This window comes from Lynx canadensis, chromosome E2 (assembly GCF_007474595.2).
Source record: "Lynx canadensis isolate LIC74 chromosome E2, mLynCan4.pri.v2, whole genome shotgun sequence".
Taxonomy (NCBI): domain Eukaryota; kingdom Metazoa; phylum Chordata; class Mammalia; order Carnivora; family Felidae; genus Lynx; species Lynx canadensis.
Window position 1 is genome coordinate 27,267,662 of NC_044317.1, and position 26,895 is coordinate 27,294,556.

Genomic DNA, 26,895 nt, shown 5'->3' on the forward strand with positions numbered 1-26,895 from the left:
TGGCTGCAGGGATGGGGTTGGTACTCAGGCTCCTTCACTCGTGCTTATGGCTTGAACGAGACCAGGATCAAGGCCATGCCTGCTGGGGTCCTGGGAGCAGCAGAGGGCTGACCCTGGAGGCCCCGGCACCACCCTGCCTCCTACCAGACTGGATAACAGGAGATGTGGGACGGGGTGGGCAGGAACATGGGCTCTAGGGTTGGTCAGGCCTGGGCGTACATCTGTCCTGGCCACTTCCTGGCTGGGTGAGCTCGGGTGAGCTGTCTGCTGCTCGGGGCCTCTCATAAGACATGCGGAGAACTCATGAGATCATGCGTGTGGAATTGTCCAGGCCAGGGGGCAGGGGGTGGCCACCATCACTATCTCCTTACACGACTGTCAGTTCTTCACAATTACTGTCATATCGCCCGGCTGGTCACGGGTGGCCCAGACAGGAAGTGGGGGCAGCAAACACACATGGAGTGCAGCATGAGGGAAGGGGAGGGGCTGACCACTCAGGCCCCAGCTCTGGGGACTCCAAGGAAGCCGTGCAGATGAGGCCAGGGCCCTTGGCATGGTCCCACGGTCACTGCAAGATCAAAGTCCGAGAGCATCCCACCAAGAAGGTGCATCAGGACCAGCATCTCCTACCTCACGGCCAGAGCTAGATGTGCTCCACCTCGAGGGTCTGAGGACCACCTCCCTGGCCCCTTCCCCTTCCTCCCGGACAGTGTCTAGACAGGATTCAGTCCCCCACTGGGCCCTCTGGGCCTGGCGGGGCCAGGGGGAGGTTGGGGAGAGGATGTCGGGGTCACTCGTGGGGCGTGGGTGACAGGTGGGAATCTGGCATGGAACCCCAGGCATTTCCTCTGCAGGGAAGGCTTCGGGGCAGACAGGAACCACTGGGCCTGTCCTGCCTCCTTCCCAGCTGCAGCCAGGTGAGGTGATAAAGTGGACAAGCGCTTTGTGAAGTGCGGACTTGCTGGGTCCCCAGTGGAAACCCGTCCTGGTGCCGGGGCCCTCAAAGGGGCTCACAGGTGCCTGTTTGTGAAGAAGGGTCCAGAAGGAGGGACCCAGAGCATCCAGCACACCTGGAAAGACAGGACCAGGGGTCTAGGAAAGTGGCAAAAGATGGCTGGGCAGGGCCAGAGTGAGGGCTACCCCTCTGGGGCCCCACCGGGGCTGGGGACTGCCTTGGAGCCATGGACAAAGCCCTGGGATCCCGAAAGCCCAGGGCAAATGGAACTGCAGTTTCCCTTTCTGCCACCTCCACTGCTTGTCCCCATGGCTCCAGATAGGCTCCAGTCTCCTGGCCAGGCCTGGCCAGCGTTCACCTTCTAGTCACTTCCATCCATTCATTTCTCATGCCAGAGCAATGTCTCCACACGCAAACCTGGTCATGTCCATCTGAGAACAGCGGTCCTGCTGTCCAAGGCCCTACAGCCCAGGGAATAAGGACCATCAGGGGGCCCATCTAGCACCTGTCTTAAGTAGATGGGACCCAACCCTCGAGAGGCCCCTCCTTGCTACCTGAGCCAGCCTCAAAGCCAGAGCCGAATGTTCAAGAATTCTCTGAAGTGGGAGAATTTGTTTGAAGGGAGTGCCATCTGCCTGGGGAAGGGGGCTGAGTCCTTTCTTTCCCTCCTGAGGATGGGGGAAGGTGCCCCCCCCCTCAGGTCTAGCCAAGTGACGGGGCCCCAAGTGACCCTCATTCAGAGAGACTGAGCAGTCTGCGAGGAGGGAGCTGGCTCTGACCCCTCTGAGCTGCCCAAGCAGGTCACTGCGGGCAAGGCTTCCCTCTGTCCTCAGGACTTGCCAAAAGGTGGAGGCAGACGACAATGAGAGAGGGGACAGGAACAGAGGAGCTCCGGAAAAGAGGCAGGTGCAAGGAGGTCCCATGTGCTGAGGTCCCTGCAGGTCCCCAGATCCCACATTCATGCCATCAGAGTGCACTGCCGGTCTACCCCCGGCGGCTAAGGTGGCTTTGTACCCATCCCGTCCAACTCCAGACCCTGGTGCCGTTGGAAGGAGACTGTGCAGGGCAGAAGCTCGGGGAGGGCTGGGATGGACCTGCGCTGGGCTGTGAGGCCTGGATGCAAGTAGCCGTGGTCACTCGCCAGTGCTCTCTACTGAGTGGGGACAGAAACTTACCTGGTCTGCCTCTCCCGTGCCGTGGCACGGGCACAGCAGACTGGACGCAACCAGTTTGGAGGTAGTGATGGGAGGCAAGTCTGATCATTTCTTCTTGCAGCCCATCAACTACACACTGGCCCACAAACTGGCTACATACATCACGCAGCCAGCCAAGGGCTGAATTCAGTCCCAAAGCTGATTTCTTTTGGCCAGTGAATTTTTTGGATGAGCCAAATCTTTAAATCAGGGGATTCTGTACCCCCACAGCCTGGATTTCTTTATTCTTCCTTTTTAAAAAATGTTTATTTATTTATTTTGAGAGAGAGAGAGACAGAGACAGGGAAAGCAGGGGAGGGACAGAGAGAGAGGGAGAGAGCCCGACGCGGGGCTCGAACTAATGAACTGTGAGGTCATGACCTGGGCAAAATCAAGAGCCGGACGCTTAACTGACTGAGCCCCCCAGGCGCCGCTGGATTTCTGATTTATCATAAAAGGAGGGTGGTCTGGCTACCTGGGCCCTCATCCCTGCGTGGTGGTAGGCGACTGGAGCTGAGTGGCTCCCTCGGCATCGGGCTTGTAATCTTTAATCCACCACAGACCCCAGCAACCCCCACTGCTTCCCCAACGCTGACGCCAAGTTACCATTTATCCCCCACTCGTCCTGGTGGATAAAGTTTCCAGCGGTTGATTCTTTTTCACACGCAGCCTTCTTCTCTCATTCCTGTTTCCCGATTGGCCCCAGGGTGTTTGTATCAGTGACTCTTAATAGAAGCACAGAAGGAAGCTCAGAAGGAAGTGCTCCAAACTGTTTGCATTGGTTTGTTAGGTGATAACAAGAGATGATTTTTATTTTCTTCTGTGTACTCTTCTACAGTTTCCAGATTCTCTACAACAAACGTCTACTTCTTTAAATTCAAAAGACAAATGAGATAGCAGTACTTAAAAAGAAAGGCCTCCACATCTTTAAGGCGGAGATCCAGATCAAAGGCTGCCTCCTCCAGGAAGTCTTCCTGGGTCCCCAGCAAGAAACGATGGCTCTGCTAACCCCACACCTGTAGCTCCGACCCTTTAGGAGCACGTTGGGCTCTAGGCCAGGGTCACCAGGGGAAGCATGTCTCAGTCTTCTGGGGCACTGGGGCAGAAACAATTCTGCGTTGCTGTGCCCCACAGTTCTTGCCACAAGAGGGCTTCGAGAGAGGCTGAGGGCCCCTGTGAGGGATGGGCTTGGCAGTGGTGAGCAAGGGTGATGCAGCTTATAGAAAGGCCCAGATGGACAGACAGACCTGGCCCAGCCCATAATGTCTATACTCTGCCTGAGTCAAGGGCAGGCAAAAGTCCGTGCAGTAGATAGAGGTTTACAGCAGGCACCAGGCAGCTCTTGGAAACCACAACCCAAAATACAGCATTGGGCCTAGGGGCCCCCAGGGGACCCCCTGGGGCTGAGTGGAGGGCTGGAGAGGGCGGGCTGGGGAGGATGACGGAGGGCCCTGGGCTCCGAGGTAGAGGCGATGTTGCCCAGGAGGGGGCTCTCCTCCAGAGGTCTGGCTCAAAGCTCTGCCCCAACCCCACATGCCCTGAGTACCACTCTCAGGCTAAAATAACAGGACTGCCGAGCGCCCTCATGGTGATCACCAGAGACAGAACAGCTATGGCACATTTCTGTCCTGGGTGGGGGCACAGGACCAAGGTTGCCACCGGGCCTCACAGGCCCGGGACCTGACCTTCGGGCCGTGAGGGCTCCCATCGCCAGCCACGAGGGCCAGGCCCAGCGGCGGTGACTTAAGAACAGCCTTCGGCCCCCAGCGAGGACAGCAGCGGGACGGTCCCACTCCTGAGCCCCATGTGAGCTGGACCTGAGAGCCGAGCAGTCTGCAGGCCAATTCAGAAGGCCCAGCCTGGGGGTCTGGCTGCCAAGGGCAACCGTCCCCTCACTCTGAGGTCCCTGGGCCTTCTTCTCAAGTCCCCGGCTGACCCTGAAGTGTCCGGCCTGGCTGCGGGGGCGGCGGGCGGCGGTGAGGAGAGGCCGCAACTCGGTTTCCTCACACAGCTCCTGGAAGGTGGCTGGTGGCCTAGATGCGGCTGGACGAGGTGCTGCCCGAGCTGATGGGGAGCCTGGCGCTGTCCGAGCTGCTCTTCAGAGGGGAGGGCCCGCTCCGGGCCTGCAGCCGCATGGACCAGTACCAGAGGAAGATGAGGAAGCCTGTGGGCAGCAGGGGGGCACAAGGGTCAGCAGGCTGGGGGCAGCCCTGCCCTTCTCCGTCCTCCCTCCCCAGCCTACCAGCACCCATGTGATCCAGGGGAGCACCTGCTACGTGTTAGACACCGTGTGATTCCCTGGGCCCCGTCTCATGTTATTCTCACGAGATCCTTATGAGGTCAGGCCTGTTTGTTACTCTTTTGTGTCACTAATGAGGAAACTGAGGCCCAGGGAGATAAGGGGACTTGGCTGAGGCAGGAGTTAAACAGTGGTGTTCAGGTTCCAGAGCCTACGCGTTTAAGCACCTCTCGGCCAGAACAGAGGGGGGCGTGTGTGTATGTGTATGTGTCTGTCTGTCTGTCGGTCGGTCGTGGCAGGGCGGGGGATGGTAGAGGGGTGCAGGTAGAAGGGACCCTGTGGCATCAGGCCCAGGCCCTTGTGACCCAGCCCCTCTGCTCCTCTCCCTTCACCACCTCCCCACTGCCCCCTCCCCCCACTAACCCTTTCGCCTCACTCCCCCTCACTATTCTTTCAACACACGACCAAATTCCAGCCTCAAGACCTTTGCTCCCTTGGCCTGGCCCACTCTCCTTAGGCCGGACCGCCTCAGCCTGTGGCGTGCACACCCTTCTCTGGGCTTCTGTTACAATGTAGATCTGATTCCCGCACGTCCACACTGCTAGCGGGCTTCCCACAGTGTTGATATCCACAGTGCAAGGAACACACACAGAGTAACAAGGCCCTTGATCTCTCCCCGGCTGGACCCTTCCGTTGTCTTCAGATACCTCCTACAGAGGCCTCCCTGGCCACCCTCCCCAAAGCGGCCCCCACCCCAGCCCAGATGGTCTGCCCACCACGTCACCCACTGTTACTGCCCTAGTCTCCGAGATCCCCTCAGATGGCTGCTTGGTCCATGCAAGCAGGGGGCTGCTTGGCCCCTCAGATGATTTCTTGTCATGCTTGGTCTTTCCCACCAGAGATGAGCTCCATGGAGGGAAGGCCCTGACCCAGCCAGTTCAAGGCTTAACATAGGGCCAAAACATAGTAGATACTCAATAAAGACTTGTCAACTACGGCCAGGATGCCCCCATTTTCCTCCTGGGAAGACTGAGGCCCAGAGAAGTGAACCTTTCAGGTTGGGTCATATCTTCCCTGCCCAGTGCTCCACATACCGGCACCCTGCCCAGGCCAGGGGTGGGGTCTTCTCCGTGCCTACCTTGGAAGGAGGTGATGATGCTGAAGAAGTAGAGAACGACCAGCTGGAAGGTGCCAGAAGCAAAGGAGAAGAAGATCAGGGCCCAGGGCAGACCGAGGACCAGGCTGAGACCGAGCAGCGTCAGCACGTGGGGCCACTTCTGGGCGTGGGGACGCAGCCGCAGGATCTGCACCACCATGGTGCCCAGCATGGCAGTGTTGAACAGAAACACCAGGCTGAAGAGGCCCAGGTTGGTGACGTGGCTGACCAGGGAGTCCCGGATCCAGCACCTGCGGGCGGAGATGGGAGGGCTCAGCGCACGACGGGGCCGCACCGTGCTTCCTGGGCCATGGGTGTGCACCACGGTGATCCCCAGAGCCAGGGAGCTGTGACTGACTCACAGGGGGGGGCTTATTTTCTTTTTAATTCTTTTTAATTCGTGCCTTCATCCGCTCCAACCTATATTCCCGCTCACAAAGGAAAGAAACCGAGGTGCTGCGCGAGGTCACCTGGTGAGCGATGGGCAAATCCAGGCCTGTGCTCACCCTCGCTGACCCTCCAGCCACTGCCGGGCTCCAGCAGCCCTGGCACCCAGGAGTCCCCTGCTCAGCGTCGCCCAGGCCCAGGCCGCTCTCTGGCCTCTGCACCCCAAGGCCCCTCTCCCCGCCCCCACTGCACACAGCCACTCACATGGAAGGGTAGATGACACTCTCCGGAGTCCTGTGCACAGCCAGGATGATGGAGCCATAGTTGTTCTTGTCTACCAGTGCCACCAACGTCACCAGGAAGACGGGGAAGCCTGAGGGCAGCAGAGCATAGGGTTCCATCTCCCACCCTCCCCTGCCCTCTGGCAAGGCCTTCGGACCCTCCCCTTCCCGCCGCTCCAGTTTGGGTTTCCCACAGAGAGCCCCAGCCCTGCTTCCCCCCCACCATCCTGGGGGCCCGTGGGAGAAAGGGCCCACGCGTCCCCGCTGAGGGGCAGGACATCGCAGGGAGAGGTGGGGGACACCGGGAGGGGAGGCCTCCCAGCGCCTTCACTGGGCCTTGACCTTGTCCATGGGCTGGAGATTGAGAGCTCTCCAGAAGTGGTCTCCCACCACCAAACACCTGCATCTCGACACAGAGCCAGCTCTGAAGGAATTTTATGTAAATCGATGGAGTGAACCAAACAAGGGCCAGATGAGAAACACAAGAGGAGTGGCAATCTGGGTCAGGGACATGCGGAGGTTGGCGGGCCTGTGCAACATCCACTTGTGATGTGTCCCTGGGCCCAGGCCTGACTGAGAGGTCCGGGCTATAGGTAACTTGGGTTGTCTTAGCCAAAGACAGATGCCAGAGCTATGGGGAATCTGTTACCTGAAGCTTCAGAGGATCCACAGACAGAGCCACTTCCAGCCTGGGTGATTTAGGTGAGTGGAGGACTGGATTACAGTCCATTCACCCCCAACTGGGTGCCTTTGAGCAGTGCACAACCTGCACATCCACACGTGGTGGCTATGTCAGCAAACCCCCCTTTTAAAAGAGTGAGCAATGTGGAGAATATGTGTTTCTTGGGGCAGTGCTCACCATCTCATCTTCCTAAAGGGGACCTTAACCTGCAGCCCAGGTAAAGAACACCTGTGGGTGGGTGGGTGGGTAAAAGGAAACGGTGAGGGAGCAGTCAGAGAGGTAAGCAAAGAAGCGGAACCAGGTGCCCGGGTCTTGCCACGTAGCAGAGGCAGGTCCGGAGGGCCCACCAGCACCCTCTACCAACTTACCCCAGCCCACGATGCTCAGCTTGAGCAAGTAGCCAGGGACATAGGTGCCAAAGACCTCGACCACGAGTCGGTAGAGGTTGTAACCCTCGAGGCCCATCCAGGAGAGGCAGGCGAGCAGAGAGAAGTGCAGGAAGATGGCGCTGGCCCGGCAGCCAGCCTCGGAGCCTGCCAGGGCCACGGGCTCACTCAGCAGGAAGCTCACATCCAGCAGGAAGACAGCCAGCAGTAGGTTCATGTGCACCTTGATGGTGTAATCCCGAGTCTTCCTCCTGCGCAGGGGAGGGGGTGGGGGCAGGTCACCCTGGTGGCCAGCTTGGGAAGGTCGGGGCAGCCTTCCCAGGGCACACACATTCGCACCCTATCTCATTCCTATGGCTGCAGCTAGGTCGTCCCCACTTGTCCCCGTGCACCTACCGTGTGCCCAGCAGCCACAGGCTGAGGCACCGTGTGCACCTGTAACAGCAGATTTAGCCAGACAGAGCCAGTGAGACAAATCCAGCCACGAGAGTCAACCAGAGGCTCCCAAAGTTGGAGGGGAAAGACTTTGGATTTGCTGCTGTGTTTGGAGAATCCGTGCCACCCATGTTCTGTGTCACCTGTCTGTCTGCACGATCATGCGTCTATGAGGCTGTGAATGTATGTGCGTGTGTGTGTGTGTGTGTGTGTGTGTGTGTGTGTGTGTGTGCATGTCTGCCTGTCTGTCTTCAGGTTTGCAAATGTGTGTGTGCACAGTCCAGCCCTGCTCTGATGATCCAGGGCACTGTCGGCCTTTCCTCCCCGGGTCCCCACGCCCCCAACTGCGCTCTGCCTGGCACCATCCACCACGTGTTCCAGCGGGCACAACAGAACAGCCTCGCCCACCCACCCTAACTCCAGGTACCACCTTGGGCCAGTCCCTTGCCCCTCACCCTCAGTTTGCCCATCTATGAAATGGGGGGACGGCCACTTCGCAGGGTAAAGCGTCTGGCACGGATAAAATGCTCAGTCCCTGAGGTTTCCTGTCCTTGTCCTTGGGCACTTTTTTGACTGATGAGGAGCTGCCGGGAGGCTTGTGGTCCTGTCCCCTGCCCTCCCCTGAGCCTGCCAGTTGTCCCCTGTCACCCACTGCGTGCACAGCTGTGGGCTCACGTATGCACATGCATGCACACAGCTCACCCTCCCTTCCTCCCAGTCGAGAACACCCACAGGGTTTAGAGTGTCTGCCCTCTGCCCAAACGGGCCCAGGCCCTGACTGCAGGTGGACCTCAAATTAGGCCAAGCCTGGTACTGACGGTCCGGACCTGTCCACCCAGCCGGTCTGAGGATGGGCGAAGGCACTCTCCACCAAACGCTTCCCATGGGGCACCTTCTGCCTCAAGGCACCCAAGTGACGGCCGCCTCCATCGGGGGATGGGAGAGGCTTTGTCAAACTCGAATGCCTGCAGGGGTTCTGCAGAATCAGATACCTGGACCCAGCCTGCCTAGGTTTAAGGCCGCCTCTGCCACCTCCTTGCTGTGTGACCGCAGGCAAGTCATCACTTACCCTCTCTGAGCTCTCTTTCATAAGGCCCTTGTGAGACTGAAGCGATTTTGTGCTCGTAAAGCACTCAGAACAGTGTGTAGCCCGTGGGAAGCTCACCATCATATTATCATGTGCCTCCAGCAGTGACACATCTGATTATTCAAAGGCAGAAATCGAGAGTTTTACGTCACCCCTCTCGATTTTCGATGCTGGCAGAAAATGAAGATCGTAAGTGCTAGGTCGTCCCAACACCACAGATCTGAGCAGGACGTATAGCCTCCGGGGCCAGCTGACTGCGCCTCCCAGGGCTCCTGCGACCGCAGGCACATTTTGCGGGGGGGGGGGGGGGGTCAAGCCAGTCCCCAGGGTGGGCCTCAGGGGTGGTGGGGTCCCGGAATGAAGGTTCTCCTCCCTCCCTGTTTCCCGCCCCTGCCAGGCCCTACCTGGAGCAGAGGTAGGCGGCGATGGTGAGGACACAGGCCAGAGCGGAGATGACACAGCCCACGTAGGAGAGGAGGGTCAGGTAGTGCTTGTGTATGGCATCTACCTCCACAGAGGCGACCTGGGTCCACGACACGGGCCAGGGCTGGCCTCAGCGTCCCCAACTCGACACTGAGGGTTTGCCCCGGGGGGAGGGCTGGGCCTCAGGCGTCTATGAACCACCGCCACCCCAACCTGAGCAGAGCGTGGCCCCGTGACTGCGTTATTCGGACGGGGGGTGGGGGGTGGGGGTGGCGGTAGGGGTCTGTACTTTTCGTTCACCACGTCCTCACAACGGTCAAGAACCCTCCACTAGGGGATCCCTTCTCCGGCCCAGCACTCCTTGTTTTTCTACAACCTTCGTCACCAGAGTGAGCCTCCCATGAGAGACTGGGCATCCCACACCCGGGAGAGCTGGAAGCCCACTCCGATCCCACAGAAGCTGGGTCCCAAGATTCTGGGAGGGTGAACCTAGGACTCAAAGCTTCTGTGCCCTCGGGAACCCTGAAGTCCGCTGTGAGGGCCTCCACAATGGGCCTCAGTATCCCCTTGAGGGCTCACTGGAAATGTACTCATGGCCCTGCCCCAGCCTGTGGAATTAGGATTCTCAGTTAGGGCCAGGGCTCTGCATTTTTATCATGCACCAACATTTGGGAATAAAGAGCAGCTTTTTTACTAACTAGCTGTGTGACCTTGGGTGAATTGCTTAACCTCTCTGAACTTAGGTTTCCTTATCTACATAATGGGACGGCGGCAGGAGGCACCTCGGGGGTTGGTGTGAGGAATGAACAACACGTATGTGCAAAGTGGCTGGCATCCAGCCCGTGGTATGGCTGCGGGGCAGGAGCACTGCTCACCATCAGCACCGCAAAGTAGGTCAGATGGTTGCAGAGGCAGGACGTCTGCGTCTCTCTCCTGATGGTCTCACACCCCGCGTCACTCCAGCTCCCCGGGCTGCTCACTGAGGAGGGGTTCCGTGGGGCTCTCATCAAGCCCAGTCCTTTAGGACCCCACTGGACACCCCGAAACGCACGATCGCATCACTGCTCCAAGCCTTTGCAAACATCCACTCTGCCGTCATTCCTTCTTCAAAGCTCACCTTTCTCCGGGAAGCCCTCCCTGGTTAACCCCATCTTCCCCACCCTCCGAGACCCCCTTTCTCCTCCAGATGCCTGCCCAGCTCAGGGACCCCTCCACACTCACATGTCAGGTCTTCAACCCAGAATACACATTGGAGAGTCACGTTCTTCTGTCGGGACAAGAAAGGAAGAGTGGACCCCATCACAGTCTTCTCCTTTCTGGGCCAGGCTGAGGAAGTCAGCGTCAGGCCACCACCCCGTTTGCACCTGACTGTCTGGTGCCCTCAGCCAGCGGGTCATTTTGTTAAAGGTGAGTGATTCAGAAGGCAGGGCAGAAAAGGAAGGACCCTCGTGTCCTTGGTTGGTTTGCTCCCACTCACCGGCTGTGGCTGATGCTGGAAGGTGAGCGTCACAGGCTCCGAGAGGTTGGCTACTTTGGTGTTCTGCACAACGATACCCAAGACCTTCTCACCCAAGACTTGGCTAGAATTCTTGTCCTAGATATATGGGATGGGGGAAGAAAGCGGGGGGTGGGGGGTGGTGGTGAGGCCTGAAGGCTGAGAAGAAAGGCCAAGGAATTTCCTGGTTTCTCTAGACTCCCACATGCTGCTCCGACATGCGGAGACCCCCTCTGTAAATTCCTGCACGTGTAGTCATTTACACTGTAGTGAAAACAACATAATTTAGCCTTCTCTGGGGGAGACTTGCACGTCACGGTCCATTTTCTGACTTTACAAGGAAAGGCTCTGACTTGCGGAGGATGGGGCCTGGCTCCACGCCTGCCTTCCACCTCCCCACCAGACAAAGACCGCTTTTCCTCAGGGGAGGGCGCGAGGATGTGGGCCCCGTACCTGGAATAGGGCTTGACTGCTGAAGTCCACCAGAAGCAGCCTCTTTTCAGCCTCCCCCCTCCGGCCTTTGGTCTTCTGGAAGAGCACGCGGGGTAGCAGCACCGAGTACTCCCGGATCTCGCTCTGTGCCTCCTGCGGACCAGAGTCCCTGCGGGGCTCAGCCGGCGGTGGGCTCCTAGGTCTCCTGGACACGCACCCCCAACACCTCCCTGGATGCTGCCACCTCCAAGCCCACCTCCTTCAGGAAGCCCTCCTGTCCTCGGCTCCAGCGCCAGCTGGGGAGCCTTGTGGTTAGAGCCCAGGGCTCCAGGGGGATTCACACAATGTCGTGCTGTCTGGGCCTCAGATGCCAGTGCTGCAGACGGCACCCCAGGTGGCAGGATGTGAGGACTCCCAGCTCCCAGCCCCTCAAGGGGCAGCCTTGAGACTGAGGCGCACCCACAGGCACGTTGGGACTGGTCTTCTGTTTACACGGGGGTGCCATACGAGCCTCTGATGCCGGCCCCCCCCCACCTCTGTCCCCACCCCTGGGGAGGGTCCTCTGCCATGGGGTAGCCACGAACAGGGTATTCCCTGGGCCGGAGACCTTCCTTGTCAGCACACATCTGGCTCCCAGAGTGCTCACGCCTCCAATCTGTTTCCTGCCCCGGTCAGCCTGGCCCCTGCCTCCTGACCTCAAGCCTGGAGTGGATGTGCAGGTCCTGGAGGCTGGCTGTGGGCTGGAGCTTCCACACCGTGGCGTTGACCAGGTCCTCCTCGAAGGACAGGGTGTCCCCCGTGAACTTCACAGAGGTCAGCTTCGACTCCAGGGTCTGCAGCTGCCTAGCAGGGGGAGAAGGGGTGGAGAGGTTGATCAAGGCGGGTAGGGAGACGGAGCAAGAAGGGGAGACGAGGCAGATACACCGGAAAGAGGCAGGCAGAGGGTGGGGGGTGGGAGGGAGAGAAAACAGCCCTCTGGTGCTGGCGCAGGAGAGAGTAACCTGCGGGAGGGGGGGCAGGGGGGCAGGGGTGGGGTGAGAGGAAGCTGGATCATCAGAGCAAACAGGAAAGGGGAGGCTATCCTGAGCACCAGGTTCCGGGCCCAGCTCTGCCTGGACTGGCCCCCTCTTGGCCATGGAGGAGCCCTGCCCACCTCTGGGCCTCAGTCTGCCAAGCTCTCAAACGGGCCCATCAGGTCTCCTTTCTTGGCGGGGAAGAGGGCTTGGGTGGCCGTCCTGGGATGACTCAGTGTGATAGTTTTGACAAAGGCTTGGCCTGAGGGCTGTGTTTCCATTCCTCCAGGAGGAGGTGGAAAGATGAAGGGAATGTTCCAGCCCCAGGAGAGGCTTCCTCCATCCTGTCCCCTGCTCCAGGTCACCGTCCTGCCCACCTCCGGGTCTGGGGGCCACGCTTACTGGCTGGCAGGGGTGGACGAGGGCCTCCTCGAGGTCTTTCCGGGGTGCTTCAGAAGCTGGCTGAGCAGCTCAAGGTCTCTTTTCAGCTCACATATGTCCACCGAGGCATTGTGGGAGGCCTTCTGCGGGGGATCTGGAGCAGAGGACAGACAGACAGGCCTGAGGCTAGTGAAGGAGGTGCCACACCGCCATACTCCCATTTAACCCACACATGACTCTGAAGGCCTCCAACCCCAGTTCTACGGAGGATGAAACTGAGGCTCCAAGACGTGGGGTGGAGTCCCCCGAGGTCACCCAGAAGCCAGCCAGATGGGGGCTCTGCCACATGGAGCCTTCCCGCAACTCCAGCCCCAGCAGGGTAGGCTGGGACACAGCTACCCAGGTGTCCTTCTGCCTACACACCTGGGCCGAGAGGGCCCATCCCAGGAGGGTTCTTGGGGCGGGGGGCTTGTGTGGCCTCTGGCTCCTGACACCCGGTCCTGTCTTTCTGTTCTCTCTGCTCCCACCCTGGTCAAGCCTCATCTTCCTTCGCCTGGACCTTCCCTGCAGCCTCTGGATGGTACTTTGCCCCTCTACCTTCACCCCCTACCTTCCCACAAACTTCCTGAAGCACATCTTGGATCACACCCCTCCCCTCCTCAGACACCTTCAATGGCTCCCCAGTGCCCGGGAACAAAGCTAAGCTCTGCGACCCAGGCCACTGCCCAGACTCAAGGCCTTTGTGCAATTCCTTCTGCCTGGAGGTCGCCTTACCGTGGAAGGAGAAGGTGAAGCCAGCAGCACTGGGCAGACTGGTATTCTGGGGGCTCCACCAGGAGCTGACAGAGGTGGCGAGCAGTGGGGGACCCTGGGCCAGGCTCTCCTTCTGGTGCCGGAAGCACAGGAGTCTAGAGGCTTGGTCACTCAGCAAGAAGTCGTTCTTGCCATAGCGAAGATGAAATTTCCCAGCATGGCGGTTCCAGTAGAGGCAGAAGTGGTAGAGGCCCCTGGGGTCGGGGAAGAATCGGGAGGTCGGGAGGGCTCCCGCGAAGGGGGCGTAGATTGTGAGGGCTTCCTCGGAGTTCTTGATGGAGATGTGCAGGTCTGATGTCTGCCTGTAATGGAGGCTGCTCTTCTCTGTCTGATTCCTCTGGCCACAGAAACGGAAGTCCTCACGGGGGCTCCTGCCACGGGCCCCTGAGGAGGGAAAGACTATAGACGGGACTCTCCGGCAGGGAGCAGCCAGGGGCAGAAGAGGGGGGCAGGCCTTGGGCCCAGAATACAGGATCCCGGTGCCTGGGACTCACACATGTTCCACGGGCCTATACCTCCAAGGTCTACAAAAATGTGAATGTGCCCTGCTCACAAATGATGAAAAGAACTAAAAACTAATGATAATTTCAAAGGCGAAAACAATTTTTTAATGTTTATTTATTTATTTTGTGAGAGAGCACAAGCAGGAGGAGGGGCAGAGAGAGATGGAGAGGGAGAAGATCCCATGAGGGTTCTGAGCTGTCAGCACAGAGCCTGACATGAGGCTCAAACTCACAAACTGTGAGATCATGACCTGAGCTGAAGTCAAGAGTCAGACCTTAACCAACTGAGCCGCCCAGGTGTCCCAAAGGCAAAAAAAAAAAAAAAAAAAAAAAGGCAATAAAATACTTCCTGAGGCCATGCCTACCATAGACAGTTGTGCAGGCTGTGCACTGCACAGGATGTTCTGGCTGCAGAAGTGAGTGGGGCCAAAACCCAATCCATGTTCCCCATCCCAAACTGTGCACTGTGGGGCTGCATCTGCCAGAAAGAAGGGGTCCCTTTTTCTGCAAGATCCCGTCCACTTGCTAAACTGTGTCTAAAGTCCCGTGCCTGCCCAAAGGGGTTCGTGGATATGCTGGCAGCTGTCCCAGACATGGGGGCATTTTAATGTAAATCACAACGGTCCCACAGCGTCTCCAAGATAGCCTACCTTGAACCAGGAAGAGCAGACCCAGCAGGAGCAGTGCCGTCTGCAGTAGCACTTGGGTGGCCATCTTCCTCCCCAAAGTCACCCTGAGAAGTCACCGCCTGAAAGAGGCCAGGAGTGTTAGCCGGGGCCAGCCCCGCAAGGTGGTCGGGCCGGCCCTGCAGAGGGGGAAGCCAGTGTGGCTTGGGTGGGTGTGGGATGCGAGGCGGGGAAGCAAGTGTGGATACAGCCCGTGGGCCTCGCCAGGGCTGCCAGAAGCTGAGCCTCAAGGGGCGGCCGCTGTCCAGAGCACGGCTGAGTTCAAGTCCTGGCTCCTCCCCTCACTTGCTGCACGGCCCTGTGTAGGTCACAGAAAATGGGGCCAATAGGACTGCCCTCCAGACCCAGCAGCGAGGGGTGATCTTGGCCAGAATCTGGTGGGAAAGGCTTCCCAGGACCGCCTGGAACCACCCCCACCACCCTGCCCCTCCAGGCCTGGGGGAGATGCAGTAGAAAGGGGGCCCTCCGGCTTCTCCTCCAGGAACCTCACCGTCATCATCCCCAAGACCCAGTTCAGAGGACACCTCCTTCAGGAAGCCTTCTTCACCTCCCTCTACAGTTAGTCCTGGCCTCCTTTGCCTCCCACTACTGGCCAGGGCCTCCTCTGACTCCAGGCAGTGCCGGATGGTGTACCCGCTCCTCCGCTAGCGAGGGAGCCCCTGGTCCATCTCTAGGACAGGGCCGAGGGCGCTGAGCTTGTGGGACAAAGGCCGGGCGGTTGGAGGGGTGAGGGAAATGGAGTGAAGCATCGGTGCACCCACAGCGCCCTCTGCAGGGAACAGAGGAAAAGGGTGCTTCCTGTCATGACCACCGGGGGGAGCCAGGTCCCAGCCCTCCCCCACACCCCCTCCCCCACAGCTGGAAACACCGAAGCGCGTTCCGTCTGACAAGGACACGCTGACAGTACGGCCCAGCTGCCCCCCCAGCTCCACCCCAGCGTGGAGTGGGCCCTCGGAATCCCCAGGATCTCTATTGGCCGGGAGCCAATCTGCCAGCCTGTGCTCTCCCGCCGCACCTCTGTGCCTGTATTAATCCTCGCTTCAACCCCGTGGAGTGGGCCCCGTTCCTGGCCCATTTCACAGACAGGGAATCTGAAGCCCAAGGGGTTAAACGACCTGGCCAAGATTACCCAGAGGCCAGGGCTTTCCTCACCCGGTCGGGACTGTGGGGCCTGGCAGGGAACCCGCACGCCTGGCACTCAGAGAGAGACGCCAGGCGGCTTGGTGCTCACCACTGCCAGCCGGCCCTGTGACTGAGCTGGGAGCTGACAGACACAGACAGGCATCTTCATTGCATGGGTCCCTGCATATGGCTGTGGCTGCAGACACAATCATCCGTCACAAGCCAGACAAAGGGAAGCCTAGAAAACTGGGTGCACCCAAGGAGTCTAAGTTCAGGAGAAGCCAAGGGGGCTTCCAGGATGAGGTGGCTTTCAGACAGAATATTTGAGGGTAGCATTCGAGGGACAGGTGGCCCCGGCAGGAGCTCATTGTCTCCTCCCTTGAACTAACCTGGCCCCCTGAAACTACAGCCAGGCTCCTATGTCCCACCATGCATAAGGGAACCCCAATTTTTTAGACCTTGTCAGTTCAGACCGTGTCATCATCTTGCCTTAGTGGCATCACAGGACCCCTCAGAAGAAGCATATGAGGGGCTCCCGGGTGGCTCAGTTGGTTCAGCGTCTGACTCTTGACTTGGCTCGGGTCAAGATCTCGTAGTTCGAGCCCCGCGTCTGGCTCTGTGCTGACAGCGCGGAGCCTGCTTGGGATTCTCTCTCCCTCTCTCTGCCCTTTCCCGGCTTGTGTGCAGGCGTGCGCCCTCTCTCAAAATAAATAAACTTCTTAAAAACAATGTTCTTTTTAACACATATGAAAGCGTTTTAGGGAAAGGCCACTGTTACCCACGTTGTGATTTTTTAGATTTCACCTTGTGTTCTCTCTGAGCATTTTGCCTCCTTTCGAAACTGCCTCCTGTCACCTCAGGCCAGCAGGAGGAAACCCAGCATCCAGAGACAGCAGCATGTCCGGACCCCTTTCTTTTCTGCCAGTCCCTGTTGCTGTCTACCTCTGATCCCTGATCCAAACGTCACCTCCTCCAGGCAGCCCCCCTCACAGTGGCCACGGCTCTATACTTGTGAACTCGTAGCTGACGGATCCCTTGCGAATTTGGTCTAAATCTCCATGTTATGGTATTCGGATTCAAGGCCCAGAGAGGGCTGATGGCTTCCTGACATGACCCAGCAAGCAAGGATGGGGCTCGCCAAAATCCATGTCTCTCTTTGGCCGGCTGACTGTTCAGAGTGAGCTCCCGCTACTGGTAGACGAGGGCCCAGGACAGCGCAGAATCATCCACATTGCATCAACCCTCCCAGATTGAGCTTCAAGAGCAAAAAGGCCAAGACGAAGAAGAGAACTTCTAGTCACTGGAGGGGCATGAGCGAGGCCGCACCCCCACGAGTACCATGGAAGGGACTCACTCACAGATACAGGCCCAGCTGCACGACCCTGACACTTCCAGGCTCGTCTCCACTCCATCTTAGCCGTTTCAACAGCCACTCCAAAATGGACAACGTTGTCCCCACGGACATTTTGGGGATTTGAGTGGGAGGGTCTGCCTGGCTTCCTTTAACCCACTCTCAGGCAGTGGAGAGGACTCTGGAGCCAGACTGTCTGCGTTCGACTTCCAGTTTTCCTGCTCACTTGCTGTGTGCCCTCGGGCTACTTACTCTCCCTCTCTGGGCCTCCTGCAAATGAACTGATGCTTGTAAAGGACTTAGAACAGGACCCTGCATGTGGTAGGCGCCATGGGTGTCAGATAAATAACTCTGTGTGCTTTCTGACCAGCTAACGCCTGACCCTAAGTCAACCCCCGGCCTTCCTCCCACCCCTCCCTCCCTCCATGCCCCCTGCCTTGTGGCCCTGGCCAGCTCAGCCTCCAGAGCACCTTGACAGGAAATTCTTAGAGCATGAAACTTCCCATCCGGGAGTGCAATGGGGAGACTGAAACCCCACCCTCGTAGCCTGGACCCGAGGCTGTTCACAGAACGGAAGATAGGAGACAGGAGAGTGGGACTGGGGACAATGAGAAGATTCCAGCCCCTACCTGGAAGGGGGAGGGCACTGCCCAGCTTGTTCACTTAGCACCTTCCCATCCCCACTTCACGCAACAGAGAACCCCGCCCACTGCCCATCTCATCACACCCTCCTCCCTCGCTCCCCCCGCTGCCCATGGGCAGGGGGGCTCCCCACCGTCTGCCCCCTGTACACACACCCACCACCCCACGCAGCCCACATCAGCATCCTCGACGGGGGCCACACTCTCCCAGCACCTCCCGTGGGGCTGCAGAATGCCCTAGTCACCACCCTGGGTGCCCCCCACTTGGCTCAGCCTGGAGGGAGGGATCTTGTGCTTTGGAGGCTGAACCCCAGACTCAGCAACCAGCGGCCCCTACGTGGACCTCTACACAGACCATGTGGACAGAACCTCGTCCCTGGCCTTGGGAGCTGTGGACCGGCAGAGCGGGACCGAGTTTGGCCACCAAGTACTCCTCAAACCAACCATCGGCCCGCAGGCAAGACCCCCGTGAAACCTCACGCAGCACTGGGCCAGGACTGGGGAGCCGAGGGGGGCTATCCCAGCAGCAGCACCACGCCGATCTCTGCGGTGGGGTCACCTGCGCTGTCACGTGAAATCCCCAGAGCCGCTGTGTCAGATTGGTCCTACCGTTTGGCCATTCTACAGACCAGGAAACTGAGGCTAGGGAAGGGCCGTCCGATCCAAGGTCACTCCAGGTGGAGCCAAGATACAGGCCTGGGTCTCGCTCTGGAGGGCTCCTCGCAGAAGTGGTACGGGCAGAGGTCCTAGAGATACGTGCTCCCCTGGCTTTGGGAGATCCCCCCCCCCACTTCAAAAAAGGAGAGAAAAATGAGGGGGGTGGCCAAGACCACCGGCAGTGCAGACAATTCCAGCCTGGGAGAGGGCGTTTGGGGGCCAAACCTCAGGAGAGACCTCCCCCCACTCTGGAGCAGCTGCCCTTGACTTCAGGCCTTCCGTAAACACACGCAGAGAACAGAACGGTCCAGCCCAGCTTAACACAATGGGTTAGCATCACAGGGTCCCCAAGGTCCCCAAGGACACTAGTGGAGGGTGGCCACGGCTCGTCTAAGTTGACACTTCCCCCACCCCCACCCCCACCCCCGGGCCCCGCTGGCCCCAAGAGGCCTGGCTCCAGCTCAGGCCCAGCCCTGCCCATCCTCACGATTCGGGAGGGGGCAGTGGGCAGGGGACCCGTGGCTCACTTTCTCCCCCCCGGGGCCTGAGTCACTTCCTCTGCCATCCGTGTAGAACCACGAGTCACCGCTGGCCCAGTCCAGGCTCCTGGAAAACCCATTTCCTCGGAGGATGGAGGTGGAAGCCGAGTGGACAGGACCTGATTGGGCTTGGGGTTAACCCTTCCTGGGCAGGCACCTCTCCAACATATCCGGCTGGGCTGACGCCCAGACCTGCTCCCCCACTGCTTTCCTCCTTCCCGTCACACACCCTGATGACCGCAAACACCTCGGTGCCACCTCCAGACTGACCCTTTACCAGGAATGCCTGCCCCATCCCTAGGACGACCCAACCCACCCACTGGGGCTCAGTTAAGACACACCCTCCCCATGAAGTGTTCCCCAACCGCCCAGTCCCGATCAGAATTAACTATGTGTTCCTGGGGGGAGGGGGAGCCCTCCATTCTATAGGGTCCCCACTGCCACAAGACTTCATTCCAGAGGTGCCCAGACTCGCCCGAGGGCCAGAACCATGCCAGGGAGTTCACTAAAATGCATTTCACACGCCCCGCACTCTGAGGATCAGAGGCAGCAGGTCCGGGGTGGGAGTGGGGAGTCCGGCTTTAACAGGCATCCCATGGATTGAGACTCCGAGGGCTTGGAATCATGGGTGACAAGCCTGGGCTAACGGTAACCGTGTTTTACAGAGGAAGTCAGAGACAACAGGGGCCCAGCCCCAGATCACTCAGCCGCTGAATGGCAATGGCTGGGCTGGGGGCAAGGACATGTCGTGTTCCTCTGCGGTTCACCTGGCGTTTAGCAGGGTGCCAGGAACCTGGAAGGGGCCTCCCAAAGGACAGAAGGGAGCAGGAGGGCATGGGTGGAAGGGGAGCGCTGGAGTGGGTTTTCGGACGTGAGCCCCATCTGGCCCTCCTTGGGGGTGAGACAGAAGGGAGAGGACCCAGCTCGGCTTTCCAGCTCCAGCCTGGATCCTTAGGTGCTCTCCAGAAGGTGGGGGGCAGCATGGTGCTTTGGGCTACCCCCCTGAGCCCCGTGCAGGGGGCTTAGGAAAGAAGGATTTGACCCAGGACAGGGAAAAGGAGAGGGTGGGTGAGCATGAAACCTTGCGAGTGTAAGCATGCGTGCGAATGCGAATGCGTGTGCACACACGCGAGTGCAAGTATGCAGAGCAGCAAGGAGAAAGCCGAAGACGGCTGGGAGTGGGGGCGGCTGGGAGTGGGGGCAGGTCAGCTCTGTGGGGGAGGAACAGAGGGCTGCTCAGACCTCAAAGGGCAGCCGGGAAGGCAGTTAGAACAGAACAGAGAGCAGACGCCTGCAGGTGTTTCCTCTGTGAGGGGTGGGCTGGGGGGGCTGAAGACCCTCCACTGGTGCTTTCCAGATTACTTGATTAAAGTAAATCTTACTGGGGCACCAGGGTGGCTCAGTTAAGCATCCAACTTCGGCTCGGGCCATCATGACCTCGTGGTTCGAGGGTTCGAGCCCCATGCTGGGCTCTGTGCTGACAGCTCGGAGCCTGGAGCCCGCTTCGGATTCTGTGTCTCCCCGTCTCTCTGCCGCTCCCCCCACCTCTCATAAATAAACGTTTAAAAAAATCATTAAAAAGTAAATCTCACTTAGAAACACCATGTATCCAACAAATCAAAGAGCGAGTCCCCGGAGTCCTGAGTGGGACCCAGGGCCACAGCCCCCTCCTCGCCCAGCCCTCCACACTCTGCCGGGGCTCACTGTCTCCTCCCTCTGCTCCCGTTCCCCGACTGGGAACTGGGAACAGGCAGCTGTGCTCAAGTTAGGGGACCACCTAGGCCGGAGGATCACCCTGGAAGGGTGTTCTGGGATGGCTGGGGGAAACAGTGACTTCAGGTGTCAGGAATTCGTCTACAATAAAAGAGAGTAAAAATGAAGCTAGCTGCTGGCTGCCAGAGGCTGGCGGATGCCAAGGCTGTGCCCACTCACTGCCCCACTCACCGCCTGGGGTGAATCTGGCTTTCTTGCACCAGACCTGCCGGAGGGCCGACCCTGCCCGCACAGCCCCACAGCCCCACCTCCCCGCGGCTTCTGGTCCAGCCAAGCCCTTAGGCAACGACTCCCTCCGCGTGCCCAGATGGGCCCTGGCCCTGTGGGGAGACCGAGGAAGGGGAGAAGCAGAGAGTTCCCTGCGAGGGGGGAAGGAAAGGGTCTGTCCACGTAGAAGGACACTGAGTCCTCCCCAAGAGCCAGTTACCAAAGCCACACACCCTGCAGCCTGTCAGCAGAACACTCACTTAAGAGGCCTCAGGGGGTCCAACAGAGAGTTGCCACTCGACCAGAGGCGAGCCCAGGCTTGGGGGTTCCCTCCTCCGAGCCTTTCCACACACCAGTCCTCCTCCCTGATGGCAGCCTTGAGATGTATCTCATGCCCTGGGCCTCGGGCCTCTACTCCCTTTCCCCACTGCCCCCGCACTCTGGCCCCACGCCACATGGCGGGTGGGGTTGAACAGGGTCTGTCTGGCACAGGGGGAGGAACCCCGGAATCCAAGGACAGGGAGGACGGCAGCTCCATTGGGCAAGTGCTCACTTTGTGCTGGCATCGTGCAAAGCATCGCGCAAATTATCACTCAGGCCCCAACGTAAGTCTGTGAGGCAAGTGCTATCATTACTCCCCACGAGAGTGGGGAGGGGCAGAGAGTGGGGGACAGAGGATGCCAAGCAGACCCTGTACTGACAGCAGCGAGCCCGATGTGGGGCTCAAACCCACAAACCGCAAGATCATAACCTGAACCAAAGTCAGATGCTTAACCGACTGAGCCCCCCAGTCTCCCCATTACCCCCACTTTAAAGATAATGAAACTGTCGTTCAAAGAGGTTAGGTGATGCCTACGATCACGTAGCAAGTAAGCAGCCAAGCCAGGTCTCAAACCCAAGGCCTCCCAACCCCAAAGCCATGGTCTCCAGAGTCCTACCCCTTCGAGGAGACTGTCTCCCCGTCTTTACCAAGCAGTAACTTGCCAGAGTACTTTCTAAGAAGTGCTAGTTCCCAGTTAGAGAAATGCTGCTGGCCCTGTTTGGTCTTATGTATTAGCACATCAAAGGCTCTGATAAGTCCTGCAAAAAGAAAATCCACAGAGCTTGGTTGGGCTTAGTTTCCCAGCCCACCGTGATGGTGTATCCTTTTTAGCATGAGCACCTGTTGTCAACATGAGAAACATGTTGCTCTCAAAAATCTTGACTCCACACACGTAAGAAACCCGTCAGCAACCTCCCTTCCAGCCTCCAGCCCTTCCCCTCCCCTCTTAGGCCATTAGCTAGCCTGAGATGGGCTGTGGGAGCCATTCAGGCTGTGATGTTCCCCAGGGCAACTCATCACCATCCTCGACTCTTCCAGGCAAGAGGTCCCCAGGGAGCTGGAGGTGTGTGAGGCCCCATCCCACCTCCCTTAGGCTGGCAGCAGCAGCTCTTGAGGAAAGGGGACACTGCCAGCTCGGTCCCCAGGTTAGCCATTCCATTAAAGTCAGCCACAGCCAGCTGGGCTCTCAGCCTCGCTTCAAGCAGCTGTGACACTTAAAAGGCTGGAATTGAGAGGGAAGGAGGGAGAGAAGGGCAGAGAGGGAGAAAGAAAGAGACAAATGAACATGCCAGAGCTTTTAGAAGCTGCGAATTAAAGCCTCTTATAATTTGAGAATGGATTATAGGGACCTGCCACCTAAAGAAAAGAAGAGATCAGAAGAGTCCCAGATCTGGCCCAGGCTGGGTTTGGGCTCAGGCGCCAGGATTTCCCAAAGGCAGTCCAGGGACCCTGGTGCCAGCTCCGTGCTGCCGGCACGTTGTGCGGCCCCCTGCCAAGTCTCCCCGCCACCCTGTCCCCAGGGAGCAGTTGAGGCTGGACTCTAGGACCCCAGGGCACACACTGTCGGCACGTGCCCAGGGAATGCAGACTCCCGGAGCAGAGTTGGCGGGAGTTAGATGTGCAAGGTCCAGACCTGGCCCCCGGAACTTTCAGCCAGCCTGTCCCCTCTGTGAGCCTCAGTTTCCTCCATTGTTAAGTGGCTGACTGTGAGCCCTGTCCCTGCCGCCCCCCCCCCCCCCCGCCAAAGTCTTCTCTATAGCCCAGGCCCTCAGGATGCTTACAGGGAAGGGCAGGGCTTACCTCCCAGGTGACAGAAAGGAACAAAGAAGATGCTGGGCCCCTCTCCTCCTGGCCAGACTCTCTTCCCTCTCAAACCACAGGCAGACCTCAGTTGTCTGGCTGAAATGTTCCTTCCCCATCTGTGTTCCCACACTGCTCAAGGCCAGGCCTGCGAGGTCAGCACAGCTACCTCCCTGCTCTGGGGGCTACAGGTCAGCTAGGCTGGGCCTGGCAGAAAGCCCGTCTTCGGGGTATAGGACCCTCGCATTTCCAAGGCCAGCCACCAACCCTGCCTTTCTTCCCTCTTCCTCCGGTCCGCTCCTGTCTGAGAGGACAGCGGGACACACAGCCTCCTCCCCCAACAAGGCTGGGGGCCTGGTCAAGGCTGAGGGACCAGCCCCCTCTGGGGAAGGGCAGCGGACGCACAGACCAGGATCGCATCCAGCTCGCTGTTCTCACGGCAGGCACCACCCAGGACCGCGGGGTCCGACACCCCCATTCGCACACCTCAAGGGCAGTGTGCCCGCCACCTCCCGTAACAAAGGCAACGTGAATTAGGTTCTTTGGAAACGCAAGATTTGATTCTAAGCTCTTTACCCAAAGTAACCCTCATCCTCCCCCAAACCTTAAGAGACAAGTACCATTACGCTCATTTGACAAATAAGGAAACTGAGACCTATAGCCAGCGAGCGGTGGAGACGAGATGCTGCTCCCAGGACCTGGCTCCAGAAGGGATGCTCTTGTCCCTGTAGCCCATTTCCCCTTGACCTTACCTGACTGCTAGAAAAGGGTTCTCTTTAGAACTCACAGAAGTGGGGCGCCTGGGTGGCGCAGTCGGCTAAGCGTCCGACTTCAGCCAGGTCACGATCTCGCGGTCCGTGAGTTCGAGCCCCGCGTCGGGCTCTGGGCTGATGGCTCAGAGCCTGGAGCCTGTTTCCGATCCTGTGTCTCCCTCTCTCTCTGCCCCTCCCCCGTTGTCCCTCTCTGTCCCAAAAATAAATAAACGTTGAAAAAAAAATTTAAAACTCACAGAAGAGATGCTCCAAAATGTGTTTCCTTGGGGTTAGCTGAACACCCTTCCCCTGAGGGTCCAGGGGACCCCCATGCCCATCATGGAGCATGGCTCCTGCCAGCCCAGCCAGGGACACAGCCTCCCAACACCTCTCAGAGGCTTATCTTTAATCATTGGGGGTGGAGCCCAGAGAGTGACCGAGGGGAGGGTTGTGGGGCCCTTACTCTCAACCATTCCTCCCTGTTCCTGAGCCGCTCTCGAATCGAATTGACAAATCCCTCTTAGCGTAGCATCTGTGACTCTCCCAGGGTCCCTGGTGCCACCTAGCTCCACCCCCACCCCACCCATCAGCTATAGGTGTTGGGGAGAAAGGGGAGATGGGGAAGAGGGATGGAGGGAGAGAAGAAAGAGAGGGGGAAGGGAAGGAGGAGGAGAGGAGCAGGGGAGGGGGAGGTAAAGGAGGGGAGGGAGAAGAAGGAAAAGGGAAGGGGAGGGGGAGGAGAAGGAAGCAGGACCAGGAGTGAGAGGGATGGAGGGAAGACAGGAGGAGGGGAAGAATCGTACCTGGAACTCCGCCTTTGTGGCACCGAGTGGACTGCAAGTGCATAAAGAGCGCGAACGCGAGAGCAAAGGGTTGGCCTCCCTTGCAGACTGCTGCCTGCTGGGGAGGTGGCTCAGTCTCCGTGAGGAGGATTTCCAAGCAGAGCCACCCCAGCCCCTGCCCCCTCCCTGGAGCTTCAAACAAAGCGGGCAGCCAGGGAAGACGGGCTGCAAGCCCCAGACACCGGGCCCGGGAGAAGGGGCGCAGGTGACAGCAGCCCCTGGCAACCGTTTCCCTGGCAACCGTTGGCAGCTGCAGGAAGGCAACTACGTCACTCCCCGGCTCCGACCCAGCACGGCACAAGCCCCCTAACTTGTCTGGTACCCAAGTCTCCAGACTCAGATGCTGCCCTGGGTCCAGCAGGGAGAGCTGGCGGGGGGAGGTTATAGAGAGCACTGGAGGCCACCTGCCTAAGTTTGTCAGCACTGACTTTAAACCAAATCCTTTTAGGACCCGGTGGGGGCTACTCTTGTCACCCAAGATGCTTACTGTCAGCTGCATTTGCCCCTGGGAGTTGCCAGTCTGTGGCCTTGACCTTATCCCAAGCTGGACACCCCTCTAGCCTCCCCCACCAACCATTGGCTGTCAGAAGTACAGAATGTGTACCTACTTCCCTAGAAGAGTCTTAGGGGGGCACCTGCTCCAGGAAGCCTTCCTAAGTTGCCAGACCCCACCAGGAATCTTCCTTCTGAGTTATCCTTAGGCCTGGGGAGCTTCCCCCTGGCTTTCTTTCAGAGAGTTTTCTGAGGGCCAGGAGTGGGTCAGACTCTCCTTTCTGTGATCCAGAGTAAGTACCAGTGCGGGGAGGGAAGAGAACAGAGGCAAAGCTTCCGAAACCCCTTCTATGTGCCAGATACTACGCCAGGCATTTTGGAGATCGATTTCTACCACTCTCCGAGGTCAGCCCTGTTGAAGCTCTCTTACAGATGGGGAAGCAGAGGCTCAGGGAAGTGAGGTGGCCAGGTCAAAGCCGCCCAGCTGGCAAAGGAGGGGTGTGGGACTCAAACCAAGATCTCCTCTGAGACATGGAGACATCAAGACCAAATGTCCCTCTGATGCTTGACTAATCCTGCCCCCCATCCAGTGGACATCTGAACTTAATTTGATCACCTCCAGTGATAGGGAGCTCACCTCCTCCCAGGAGGGCACATCACTGTGACCTCTAAAAAGTCCTCCATAGCCAGTGAGTCAAAGAGGAAAGGACATCAAAGGCACGGGTGGCCTCCACGTGCCAGACAGGCCAGGGAAGGGAACCAGGGACAGACGTCTCGGCTGGAGTTTTGGCTCCGGAGCAGCGGCAGATCAGAGACAGGGTGGCGCTGTTCAGGGGGCTAAGGGGCTAGGGTCGCAGCCAAGCAGCTATAAACACTTTCCCAGAACAAGTGGGGAACCCCCTTGGCAATCACACGCAAAGGGGACGGAGGGGCTTTGCGGTGGTTTCTGGCAGAGGCCATGGGAAAGGCAGCAGGGGCTTGGGGCCAGGGGGATGGTGTGCCCATGCACCCTCACACCTCCTCCCCCACCCATGGACCAGAGCCAGGAGGCAGCTATTGTCTTGCCGCTGGCCCAGAGCTGTGTCCCATTCAGGCACTATTTTTGGCCCCGGGAGGAAGAGGAAAAGAAAGCAAAGAAAGGAGCTGCTGTTCTCAGTGGAACCTTCGCCCGGAAAGGATTCTAGAGCCTGCTGCGCCAGAGAAGGGAGTCACTGTTGGATCAGAAGATTCTGTGCTTAAAAAGAGTTGGCAGGGGGCTGCAGTTCAGGGGAGCCAGGGGAGGACGCAGTTGGGGCCCCCCTGGCCTTTTACACACACTTGGTGCTCACTAACCGCAGCGACAAGCGGGGAAACAGAGGCAAAACATCCCAGGTCCCACCGAAAGTCTCCAAGCACTTGCGATGACAAAAATACCTACAATAGCTCATAGGTCATTGCCGCCCTGAGCCAAGTCTCTGCCAAAGACATTGACAATGGTCTTGACACTGACGACCAGAGTGGAGGCGTGTGGGACAAAAAATGAGGCTCCTTTTACAAATCAGGCAGCTGAGGCTCAGGGAGCAGCATGGCTGCCAAAATCAGCTAGTGACCCCACACCACTCTGTCTCCACCTTAATGCCACCCACTCCCTGCTGAGTTCGCCAACTCGGCAGCACACTAGCCTTCTTTCTAGCCTCAGACACACCTCAGGGCCTTTGCATGTGCTTTCCCCGAAGCATAGCACATTCTTTCCTGGACCCATTCTCTGATTGGTGTCTTCTCTTCTCAGTCCTTACTTCAAATATCTCCTCCCCCAAGCAGCCATCCATGATTACCCAACCAAAATTATCCTCCCTGTCATCACTCTCTTC

At 58.7% G+C, this 26,895-nt stretch overlaps 1 protein-coding gene across 5 annotated transcripts in view; it reads right to left on the minus strand.

Annotated features, from left to right (window-relative positions):
* Nucleotides 1–2,924: 2,924 nt before the first annotated feature.
* Nucleotides 2,925–26,895, minus strand: part of ADGRG1 (adhesion G protein-coupled receptor G1) — a 39,254-nt gene continuing 15,283 nt past the window's right edge. For 2 of the 5 annotated variants that reach the window (XM_032591267.1, XM_030297917.1), the window contains exons 2-14: nucleotides 14,512–14,609; nucleotides 13,320–13,742; nucleotides 12,567–12,699; nucleotides 11,847–11,994; nucleotides 11,173–11,304; nucleotides 10,702–10,818; nucleotides 10,446–10,491; nucleotides 10,100–10,203; nucleotides 9,206–9,324; nucleotides 7,262–7,530; nucleotides 6,195–6,303; nucleotides 5,526–5,794; nucleotides 2,925–4,312 (exon numbers count right to left, since the gene is read on the minus strand). In XM_032591267.1, coding sequence (XP_032447158.1) covers nucleotides 4,182–4,312; nucleotides 5,526–5,794; nucleotides 6,195–6,303; nucleotides 7,262–7,530; nucleotides 9,206–9,324; nucleotides 10,100–10,203; nucleotides 10,446–10,491; nucleotides 10,702–10,818; nucleotides 11,173–11,304; nucleotides 11,847–11,994; nucleotides 12,567–12,699; nucleotides 13,320–13,742; nucleotides 14,512–14,575 — 2,064 coding nt within the window. In that variant the 5' untranslated portion in view covers nucleotides 14,576–14,609 and the 3' untranslated portion in view covers nucleotides 2,925–4,181. Of the gene's footprint in view, nucleotides 4,313–5,525; nucleotides 5,795–6,194; nucleotides 6,304–7,261; nucleotides 7,531–9,205; nucleotides 9,325–10,099; nucleotides 10,204–10,445; nucleotides 10,492–10,701; nucleotides 10,819–11,172; nucleotides 11,305–11,846; nucleotides 11,995–12,566; nucleotides 12,700–13,319; nucleotides 13,758–14,511; nucleotides 14,610–15,037; nucleotides 15,317–26,895 lie in introns of all 5 variants that reach the window. The other 3 variants (XM_030297916.2, XM_030297914.1, XM_030297915.2) reach the window with 3 other exon arrangements.